The sequence below is a fragment of the Schistocerca serialis genome, chromosome 9 (assembly GCF_023864345.2).
Source record: "Schistocerca serialis cubense isolate TAMUIC-IGC-003099 chromosome 9, iqSchSeri2.2, whole genome shotgun sequence".
Lineage (NCBI taxonomy): Eukaryota > Metazoa > Arthropoda > Insecta > Orthoptera > Acrididae > Schistocerca > Schistocerca serialis.
The window spans coordinates 19,263,211-19,275,299 of record NC_064646.1 but is presented as its reverse complement, the minus strand read 5'-3'; the positions used below and the strand labels follow the sequence as shown (position 1 = coordinate 19,275,299).

Genomic DNA, 12,089 nt, shown 5'->3' with positions numbered 1-12,089 from the left:
CATCCTCCCACCACCAGCTGCTGGAGTCTGGTCACAAACATTTATCCTATCAAGGGGGGGGGGGGGGGGGGGGGAGGCTACCTTTGAAACCAGTCATGTGCTCTACAAGCTAAGCTGCAACCACTGTGCTGCATTCTATGTGGGCATGTCAACCAACAAGCTCTCTGTCCGCATTAATGGCAACTGACAAACTATGGTCACAAAACAATTGGACCAACCTGCTTCTGAGCACACAACCCAATGCAAAATTCTTCATTTCAATGTCTGCTTCACAGCCTGTGCCATCTGGATCCTACCCACAAACATCAGCTTTTCTGAACTCACCCTGCAATATATCCTACATTCCCATAATGCTACTGGCCTCAACCTTCATTAGTCATTGTCCTTACCCATCTAGCCCCTTCCCTGATCCCATTCCAGCACTGCACAGCCCTCTATTCCACTGACACACCCAGTCTTTTCACCTCTCTCCTTTCTGGTATCCTTGCTTCTGATCCCCTATCTCTGTCTAACCTTCCGACTGCTTGTAGCTGCCCTACCCTCTCTCCACCTCGTCCCTGCATGCAACTGTAACACCACTTTACCATTCCCCACCCTTACCCCACTTTCCCTCCTCCTGCACCCCCAGCCTCTTTCTTACCACCATCCAGTTGTCTCTCGAATCACAAGCTGCTGAATGTAGTCTGGCTTCACCTGCCAGACTCTGTGGTCATTTTTGTGTAAGCTGCATTTTTTTTGTGTGTCATAGATTTTCGATTATTAAAGTTAAAGTCTCTATCTCCTTCAAGAATCATGTAAAAATTCTGAATGTCTATATGGTAAAAATCTCTATAACACCTCTACGCATGTCAAGAATCTATTCTTAAATTTAATTAGGTACAGAATTCAGTTTATTTGAAAAACAGCCAAAGCCTTTGCTTCACAGAAAGTTTCTTAACCGAGAACTGGTCATCACAATCCTTTATGCAATGGAACTGGTTACACAATGGGATGTGAGAATACCAGGCTTCCATTTTTGAATTGCTGGTGGAAGCACTCTGACCCACTTACTCTCAAATGCCAACTAACTTACATTGTACTATAATCTTCATGCCAATTAATCATTGTCTTTTGTTTGTTTGAGTGATATCTAAGTCTTCTGTTATATAAGATCTGATGAGCAATGAAGTACATGGATGATATAATACATGGAGTTACTTTAGTGAAGTAATTGTGAAGCTTTTCCAAGAGCCAGTATTAATTCTTTCTGTACAATTTGCCCACCAAAGCAGTTCTATTCATAAGGTTGAATTCATTAAAAAAAAAATAAAAATAAATAAATAAATAAATAAAAACTAATCATTTTCTCTGATTCCAGGATGATAATTTATGGATTCACACATGACAGATAGTCTAGAAATCATTTTAATTACCTCACCCAAGACACCTTAGGCAGCTGCGAAAGTACCAATGTCTGCTCACAGTATAAGGTGCGTAAGTGAACAAACTGTGAAAAATGAATTCAGTTTTAAGCACTTTCAGTTCTTGTTTATGTAATATGTCGCCACTTATTCATTTTTATTATGCAAATTAATAGATCAAAGAACATTCTCTTTACTGTTAACGTGTTTACATTTCTGGAGTTGAACTTTCACTTTCTCACACCAAAGTTTGTAAGTGAAATAGAATATACTTTACACATACATTCTGAAATTATGAAAGTAATAAATACCTGTTGTAATTTAGATGTAATTAAAGATTAGTTAAACTCATTGTTTTCTAATATAACATATAATTTCATACAGTGAGTATAATGTACTCTGAAATATATTTGTGATACATACCTCTTTAAAATGTACAGTGATCCTTAAGATGTGACACTTTCTCCAAAATTGCAACTTTTAATAGTATATATAATGTTTCCAATAAAGTAATGCTATACTTTTGATTACTGTAAAGTTATTTGAGATGATGGAGAAGTGACCGTGTGCGGCAGTTATGCACCGCTAATACAGGCAGTTGTTGGGCAGACTTTGTGACATGAAATCTGTGCCAATCAGTATAATGTAAAGATGAACGTCAACTGTTCTGTTGGTTTTCACAATACATTTAAGGTTAAAAAAGACAGTGTTTGTTAGAGTGCCAACATCATGTTCCAACAAGCAGGAACAGTGCGTGGTTATAAACAGTTATTGTTGCAGCAAAGCAGGATTCATAATTTACCACACTACCCCTAAGCATTAAATTCAAAGTTAAGCTGAATCCAATTTAAAAGCAACTGCAGCAGTGTGCATTCAGGTGTCTGTGTGGCTGCGTACATGAATTCATGTACTTTCTGCTAGAACAAGAGCCATAGCTTGAAAGGTAGTGGAAACTGCTGCTCTTATGTGTATCTATCCACCACACATCACTCCACTGCAGGTGAATGGTAACCTTTCCCTTATTTTAGACACTGTTGCAGCCAGGAACTTCCATTGTTGTTATGAAAGGGTGTGCTGAAAAGTGATGCCTGGTTGCCCTTACTACTTTTCTGATACAAGTTGCAGCTCCCTGTCTGTAGAAGGTTGTGAAATGTAGCTTGTAACATGATGGTGTGTAAAGTAAATATGTCAGCTAAGAAACAGCATGCTGAAATTGAGTTCCTCACAACACAAAATATGCCTTCAATTGAAATCCATACAAGCATGAAAGATGTGTATGGCGATGATTGTATCAACATCACTAATGTGTGATGTTGTGCTGTTCGTGCTCATAAAGAAGGAAACAGTGTCGCTAACTGAGCCGTGGTAAAAATTGCTGTTTTGAAGAGCGTGCCGCAGAGCGTAGTGTGAAGCAGTCACCCTCCGTTTCTGGCGGTGGCGCCACTGTGGCAGTCGCAGCTTTGGTGGCTCCCTCTGGTGGGACAGGTGAAAGGTAGCCTGCTCACATGCATTTAAGGGGCGCTATGAGCTCGCTAGGTGGCGAGCTGGTCAGTTGGTCAGCTGGGTCAGTGTGGGGCAGTCAGTGTCTGTCTGTCATCTGGAGTGCTAGTGTGTGGTAGGCCACCAGTCTGCTCAAGTTTGTTCAGGCAATGGTCATTGGTGGTTGGATTGATTGATTGGGTGGTCACACACTGAGACACAAGATGACTGGTCCGTCTTGAGTGTCGGCACATGTGAGGTTGCCACGTCAGTCCAGTGGGCCACGCCGTATAGCGAGGGGTAGTGGCTTTGCGCCCAACACTAGAGCAAATGGAGTCAACCCACGACACTGGTCGCGCCACTGCAAGCTGCGACACCATGCGATGGGAGATCAGCGCACCTTCCAGTGTCCGTTGAAGCGGCTGGCAGTGGACAGTTCGGGAGAGCATTATGGGGATGCTGTGCTAGGTCTTCGCCAGACATCACAGTTTATTAGAAGTTAAGTGATTCATGAAATGTTGTTTCATTTAGTTGTTAAATTCTACTTGTTTTCTTGGTCAGTCTCTCATCCCCAGCTTGCTCATCTGTCTCCCGTCTGCATTTGTTAGGCAGTTAGTGTCTGTCTGTCAGTCTGCCGTATGTTAATAGCTGCCTCTGTCATTTTTGTCGGATTCGGTTTAACGAATTTATTACTTGAAGTGTAACAGCTGAATTCCTGAAATATGGTTTTATCTTGCCTATCATCTTGAGAGGCTGTGTATGTGTAATGTAGAGCATGTTTGGCCAACCTGGTATATTTTATGTAAGACTGCATTTCATGGGTTTTATTTAATTGGTCATTTTAGTATATAAAGTTGCCACCCTTCCACCATAAGGCTTTTTTAAAAAAAATTAAGTTGGACCTTCGGTGGCAAGTTAATCTTTTAATGTTAGTGTTTTGTACCATTTCCATCCCTCGTAAGGGGTGCATAGTTATGTGCTTGTGTGAGTTGTAAAAATTTTTAGTTTAAAGTAATCTGGTGTGTTGCAGATTTGCACCAGTGTAGTCTTTCAGAGGTTATGAGCGGTCATGACTATGACCGTGTCAAAAGGGAGCGGCAAGGTTCTCAGCCTGAAAGCATACAGTAAAAAAAAAAAAAAAAAATTGTTTTTTCTGCCTTTGAATAAATTGTAACTTGATATTTAGAGGGTGCTATCTGATTATAATTTTAAGTCTGTTTCTAAAAAAAAGGGCTTTTAGGAATAAATTTCCATTTGTTGAAAGAAATTTGATTTGTTTTCAGCAGTTACCCACTGGGAACTACTTCCATGCTCACATAGTATGATTAAATGTGTTAATGTTCTTCATGAATCACTAGTAAATAAAGTAAATTCTTAAGTATATTCTTAAGAAAAAGTTTTGAAAGTAAATTCACAGTTCACTAACCTCAACATGTGTGACAGAGCTTGGAGTGGATGATCACATACTGCAACTGATGAGACTCTTCAGAACTGTGTTGATGAACTCTTCAGAGAAAATCATCAGATAACACAGTTCTCAGGTAAGAATGTTATATCATAAGAGTATGTACTGGCCATCATTGCAGAACTGCAGTACAGAAAATTGTGTGCTCATTGGATGCCTCAGATGCTCACACCTGACATGAAACAGAGGAGGCTTGATATCTGTCATCAATTTCTTTTGCGTTTTGAGAGAGAGGGTGATGGGTTCCTTAACAACATTTTGCAGGTGATGAAAGCTGGGTTCACCATTTTTACCTTGAATACAAGAGAGCAACAATGGAGTTTCATCACAAAGGACCACTGGTACCAAAAAAATTCAAGACCATGGCATCAGCAGGCAAAGTCATGCTCACATTGTTCTGGGATGTTGAAGGTGTGGTGCATTTGGAATTCATGCCTAAAGTCACCACCATTGGCTCTGAAAGATACTGTGAGACCCTCAGAAAAGTGAAATCATAAATTTGAAGAGTTCACACACACATGGAGCACCCTTTTCTCCAGCATGACATGCCACACCACACACAAATCTCATGACATCTGCAGCAATCTGACTCCTTGGGCCCACTGTCATTAATCACACCATTCCAACTTGACCCTGAGTGATTTTCATTTTTTTTTCCATTTAAGATCATCTTTGAGAACTTCACTTTGATAGTGATGAAGAGGTGCAAACAGAAGTGAGGTTGCGGCTCTATCAGCAAAGTCAAACAGTCTATGGTGTGGTTACTTACAAACTGGTCTCTTGGTAGGAGAAGTGTGGTGTTCATTGTCAGGTTGACTGGATTGAGAAATAAATATGTAGACATGAAGAATAAAGATTTAGAATGGCAATAATGATTCTCTTATTTAAAAGTATTCACAGAAAAAGTTCGAATTCATTACTTTTCAGTACAGCCTCATACTTCATGAGCTTTGTTTAGAGCACATAACTATTTTATCTTCCCTAGTTTTTAAAATTTCATTTAAATGTTAATCACTCTAACTTGAAATAATAGTAACAATACGCATCTAAGTATGAAGATTGTGTACATCTACACTAGTATTTAAACATGTATGTTAGTCAAATTCAGTGGTGTTCTTGTGACAGCAACTGTTAAATAGGCAGTCATCTTCTACCATTGTCAAATGAAAAATCATGTTGTAAAGTATTAACAGCAAGGGCTGTTATTAATTCATCTCTTTTGTTTGTTGGCAAAATATGTTCATGCTGTTTGAAATAATTTTCTCCCGTGTCATTTTATTATAAACTTTTGGTAATGTTTCTTTCTAAACATGTTACACAAATATAGTTCAGTTCTTATATTGCCAAGAAAAAGTATGTGTTTTTTTCCTTAGCATCATTATTTTCCAATTACTTCACTAGCACATATTTTTAACTAAAACTTCATATTTATTGTGAAGAAGAGGATTCAGAGTTACATACCGGTGCTTTCCCCATTGGTTGTGTGAGCTCAGCAAAAATAATAAGGACGTTGATCATAATGAAGCCAATGATTGTTCCATGCGCTATTTCAGCTTTGAGCACAGTGTCTGCAATACTTAAATTCTGAGACAACAGTGCCACTGTTGAGACTGCAAGAGCCTGTAACAGAAATTTGTTTACTGGTATTTTAACTGATCAAAATTAGATTATGTTAAGCTGCACTTCATCTTATTTTATCAGAATGTCTGTCTAGAACAGGCTCGTCCAAACAGCGCCCCGGGCGAATTCGTATGTTGTCGCAGTGGCCGAGCTGTGTCACTCAGCTGGCCGTGCAGACCGCCCGCTGTCCTTCGCCATGCCGCTGTATGCACACTTCGTAAGGACGACATGTCCGAAAGAACAGATACCATCGGTGACCATGCAGCTCATTAGAATGAAATTACAATGAAATGAACACACTTAGCTGCTTACAGGCGTTGACATACGTCAACGGGGACAGATGAAAATGTGTGCCCCGACCGGGACTCGAACCCGGGATCTCCTGCTTACATGGCAGATGCTCTATCCATCTGACCCACCAAGGACACAGTGGATAGTGCGACCCTTTTTGAAAATGAAAGGATGTCCAGAAGAATTACTTTGTGGCCCTAAGTAGGTGGCGAATTTGGCTTTCTTGAGTGACCTTACTGGTCATTTAAATACTTTGAACATTTCGCTCCAAGGTGAAAATTACTCTGTTGTTGATTTAGTGCAGACAGTTCAAGCATTTCAAGAAAACTTATTTTGTGGGAAAAAAAGTTGCGCGAGAATAACTATGGACACTTTCCTGCACTAGACAGCGGTAAAGAAGACTTGGACTTTTCAGGTTATGTTCAAATCATTTGCGAATTACAAGAACAGTTGAAAACAGATTTTTGGAGATAAGTGAGCATCAACCAGCCTTAGATATATTTGTTTGCCTATTTTTCCTTCGGGCAGAGGACGTCTCACTAGTGTTCCAACTAGAGCTGATTGACCAGCAGTGTGATATCCACCTGAAGGACCGCTTTCTTATGTGTAAAACTTTGGATGACTTTTACAGCTGTCTTCCACGAGAAAAATATCCTCTTTTGCACAAGCACGTGGTCAAAGTTCTCTCCTTGTTTGGTTACACGTATATTTGTGAGTGCTTTTCCTCTCTTTTAAAGCTTGCTAAAACTAAGAACCATTCATTACTTGGCGATAAAAAATTTGACTATTTCTTTAAGGTTAGCAGTCTCAAGGAATATTCTACCAAGCCTAGACAAAATTGTTTCTTCAAAATGTGTAAAATGTTAATTGTCTTCTTTAACAATGTTGACTGTAAGAATTAAAGAGCTTTATAACCTTAATTATATTTTGTAATTAGTTTTCAAACTTGGTCAGTTAAAATTATTACGTACAAAACAGCAAACTAAGGATCCGATTTCTAAACTCTGAAAGGGGATACAAAAAGCTCTAGTATGGGGTACAACAAAAAATATTTGCTTGTAACTACTAACAATAAGAATGAGACTCTATATCCCTTACATAAGATTATTTCTAAAACAGAATATTTATGACTCTAGTGTCACTTAAGAGACTGATATATTTTTCAGAAGATGCCTATTGTACATAGCCGGCCAGAGTGGTCAAGTGGTTCTAGGTGCTACAGTCTGGAACCGCGCGACCGCTATGCTCGCAGGTTCGAATCCTGCCTTGGGCATGGATGTGTGTGATGTTCTTAGGTTAGTTAGGTTTAAGTAGTTCTAAGTTCTAGGGGACTGGTGACCTCAGAAGTTAAGTCCCATAGTGCTCAGAGCCATTTGAACCATTTTTATTGTACATATGACGAGTGTGCATGTGCAGTACTAATAGAATCAACCTTTGGGCAGAAAATTACTAAGTTGTTCTTCTGTTTTTGTTTTGGATGTTTTCTATAGCTTTGCATAGTAATTCTGCCACATGAACACTAGTTGTTACCTGAACAGTAAATGGTTTGCTTGTTTTATCACTCATGGACCTCTTTTACAGAGGTGCGCTTCCTCTTTTAATTTGTTTACGTTGGATCTGACCATGGGACAGTCCAGCGCAGAGCTGGGCTATGCTGTATCTCTCACTCCACGGCTATCTCTCTCGTTCCTATGCTGACACTAGCGACACATGGTCATGCACGGGGCGCTGAACTACACTGCCTTGTGCCCGTGGGGTGCGGGCGCGCCCGCCGGGCATAATTCTTGGATGAGCCTGGTCTAGAACATGAGTTCAAGACAGTTTTTTTTGTATAGACAATAAAATGACTGATTATGATTATTATGGTAACAGAAAGTTCTAATAGAATGTAAATAATTTAGGGGTGAAGTTCACAATTCACCAAACAGTAAAAGTGTTAAGATGTTGACAGGTAAATAAACAATATTAACCTTCCAACAGGCACACCTTCTAGTTGCACAAGGACGGTCGCTTGTATCTCACAGATAGCACGTTTTGTTAATACACTTTATGTCTTTTTAAACATTAAATTTTTATCATAGAAGTAATATTAGGCATTATTCATGGGTTATACAAACAAAAGCAAGGTAAAAAATTTATTTAAAAATAAAGTTTCAAAACACACATTTTCTTCCCACAGCTTCTCGAGGTACTGTTACTTACTTTCTGTATACGAATGTCAAATTTATATAGGATTATGCTTGAAATTTTGGTTTTTCAATATACTGAAGTTATTTAGAAGTTGAAATACTAACACTGCAAACATTTCTTGAAAGATGTAAACAAAATTTACCGCCTATATATCTCACATTTAAAGCAGGTTATTATTTAGAAGCTGAAATACAGTTGTTGCAAACATTTCTTGAATGTTGCAAACAAATAAACTGTCCACATATTTCACATTTGAAACAGATGATTCTCTTTTCTTACTACTAAACATGGCCTACATCTTTTCTTCAGAGGCTCCTGAGGTTGATCATCTCCTCTTCCTTGTTGCTGTTGGTGTTCATCTTCTGTGGGCGACAAATTTAAAACTTTTGTATGGAGGTCTCTATTTACTTTAGTACTTCTCCTTTTTACATGTTCCTGTACAAGTTAGTTTGAAAGATATCTGAGACATTTTCTTCTCTTGAGATTATGGCTTGTGTTTCCTTTCCAGATTATAAATGAATTTATGGCAGCAACATTCATCATCAAAAAAAGAAAAAAACAGCACCAGAGGCCATTGCTTTGTGTTTCTCGCAACGTTGAAAGACCCCCAAAGTTTGTCGACAGTGTCAACGCCTCCTTTTGTGTGATTATAAAAAGTTATAATTTCTGGTTTCTTGAGATCACCTGTTCCTTCATCGGTTTTTCCACCATTGTGAAGGCTGGATATCAATGAAACATTCTTGTAGTTTTTTGGCACATTTGAAACAAGTGTTGCCTCTTTGCGAAAATCAAACAGACATGAGTGGCGCTCTCGCTTCCTGCTCACTGTGAATTCTGGAGGAATTTGAGGCTTATTTTTACCTAACATGCCAACGTATGATTTTTTTTTTTTTTTTTATGCCAATGCCTCTACCAAATCATAATCCATAAACCAATTGTTGGACGCGATATTCCCCCACTGTAGAAAATGGGTACTGCTAACCTTTCACAAAGTCGGAAGGTTTATTGCTTACACTAAATGGACCCTCTGGTTTAGTTCCAGCATATATTTCCAAATTACATGTATAAAATAGCCAAGAGTTGACTAAAGCATAAATTTTTATGCCATATTTGCTTGTTGTTTTGGCTTATGTTGTATGAAACCGTATCTACCTCAAAAAAGCCTTGAGTTTTTCATCAGTTGTGAAATTTTCACCAAGTGAATAGCATTTTTGGCAGTTCACAACAAATTCTTCAAAAATAATTCTTGTAGGAGCTAGGCAGTCAGGTTTTCTTCGTTCTCCTCTTGTTTCTGCATAATCAAAAAGAATGAATCACATTAAGAACTGAAATCTTTTTATAATCATGATGGTTAGGAAGCCATCCATTCACCATAAGTTGTTGAGATTCAGACTAATCACATGGTACAACCCGGTGGGATAAAGCAGCCTGAATAAGGCTTTCATTTCAACTGCATCTGTCTGTTAAGCATCACTTGAACAAGAATAGTTATCTTGTATAGTAAGAATAAATTTGTTTGTATTTTCTACAATACGTTCAATCATTGTGTCAAAGATGGGGCATTTCCATGAATCTAGAATATTAGTCACATTTTTTGCAGGTCTGACTACTCCGGGCAGATGAACTAAAATACACTCCTGGAAATTGAAATAACAACACCGTGAATTCATTGTCCCAGGAAGGGGAGACTTTATTGACACATTCCTGGGGTCAGATACATCACATGATCACACTGACAGAACCACAGGCACATAGACACAGGCAAAAGAGCATGCACAATGTCGGCACTAGTACAGTGTATATCCACCTTTCGCAGCAATGCAGGCTGATATTCTCCCATGGAGACGATCGTAGAGATGCTGGATGTAGTCCTGTGGAATGGCTTGCCATGCCATTTCCACCTGGCGCCTCAGTTGGACCAGCGCTCGTGCTGGGCGTGCAGACCGCGTGAGACGACGCTTCATCCAGTCCCAAACATGCTCAATGGGGGACAGATCCGGAGATCTTGCTGGCCAGGGTAGTTGACTTACACCTTCTAGAGCACGTTGGGTGGCACGGGATACATGCGGACGTGCATTGTCCTGTTGGAACAGCAAGTTCCCTTGCCGGTCTAGGAATGGTAGAACGATGGGTTCGATGACGGTTTGGATGTACCGTGCACTATTCAGTGTCCCCTCGACGATCACCAGTGGTGTACGGCCAGTGTAGGAGATCGCTCCCCAAACCATGGTGTCGGGTGTTGGCCCTGTGTGCCTCGGTCGTATGCAGTCCTGATTGTGGCGCTCACCTGCACGGCGCCAAACACGCATACGACCATCACTGGCACCAAGGCAGAAGCGACTCTCATCGCTGAAGACGACACGTCTCCATTCGTCCCTCCATTCACGCCTGTCGCGACACCACTGGAGGCAGGCTGCACGATGTTGGGGCGTGAGCGGAAGACAGCCTAACGATGTGCGGGACCGTAGCCCAGCTTCATGGAGACGGTTGCGAATGGTCCTCGCCGATACCCCAGGAGCAACAGTGTCCCTAATTTGCTGGGAAGTGGCGGTGCGGTCCCCTACGGCACTGCGTAGGATCCTACGGTCTTGGCGTGCATCCGTGCGTCGCTGCAGTCCGGTCCCAGGTCGACGGGCACGTGCACCTTCCGCCGACCACTGGCGACAACATCGATGTACTGTGGAGACCTCACGCCCCACGTGTTGAGCAATTCGGCGGTACGTCCACCTGGCCTCCCGCATGCCCACTATATGCCCTCGCTCAAAGTCCGTCAACTGCACATACGGTTCACGTCCACGCTGTCGCGGCATGCTACCAGTGTTAAAGACTGCGATGGAGCTCCGTATGCCACGGCAAACTGGCTGACACTGACGGCGGCGGTGCACAAATGCTGCACAGCTAGCGCCATTCGACGGCCAACACTGCGGTTCCTGGTGTGTCCGCTGTGCCGTGCGTGTGATCATTGCTTGTACAGCCCTCTCGCAGTGTCCGGAACAAGTATGGTGGGTCTGACACACCGGTGTCAATGTGTTCTTTTTTCCATTTCCAGGAGTGTATTTTGTTTATCTCATCTTTGCCTGTTCCTTGACTTTTTTTTGCCATGACCAAACCTCAATTATTTTTTAATTTTTCCTTTGAACAGCTTGAGATGTCGATTTGGTGCTCTCATCTCTGTCGTCTTCTGAGCTGGACTGAGCACTCACTCATTTCTGTATCAGAATCTCCATCTCTTTCCAATAGGTGCTCTTCTTCATCAGTGGTACAGTCCTCTATAAAACTGATGTCCTGATTATCCTCATCATTGGTATCATGCAGAATTGCATTTATCACAACTTCAACATCCAAAGGATTGTTTAACTTAAACATCTCTTCATCCCCCATAGTACCTAAGAAATAAATATGAAACAAAACTGAATAAATAACATGATGCAAGCTTTGAAGGTCACACATATTTGACACATATAATTTAGTTTAATTTCATTGTCGATTCAAGACACATGTAAATTCATCATGTACACTACTTTATATTGCTAATAAGCATTAAACATTTAACAATAAATGATGGAAAATGAAAAATTAAAAACTTACATGGAGGATTGCACGTATTCCTCAGATATGAAACCTGTGTTACTAGTTTGCTGTTT

The 12,089-nt window shown here is 40.5% G+C and overlaps 1 protein-coding gene across 1 annotated transcript in view; it reads right to left on the bottom strand.

Annotated features, from left to right (window-relative positions):
* LOC126418765 (uncharacterized) overlaps window positions 1-11,826 on the bottom strand; it is a 272,831-nt gene extending 261,005 nt beyond the window's left edge. Inside the window, exon 1 of the mRNA XM_050085691.1 lies at window positions 11,649-11,826. Coding sequence (XP_049941648.1) covers window positions 11,649-11,826 — 178 coding nt within the window. The remainder of the gene's footprint in view (window positions 1-11,648) is intronic.
* Between the last annotated feature and the right edge of the window lie 263 nt (window positions 11,827-12,089).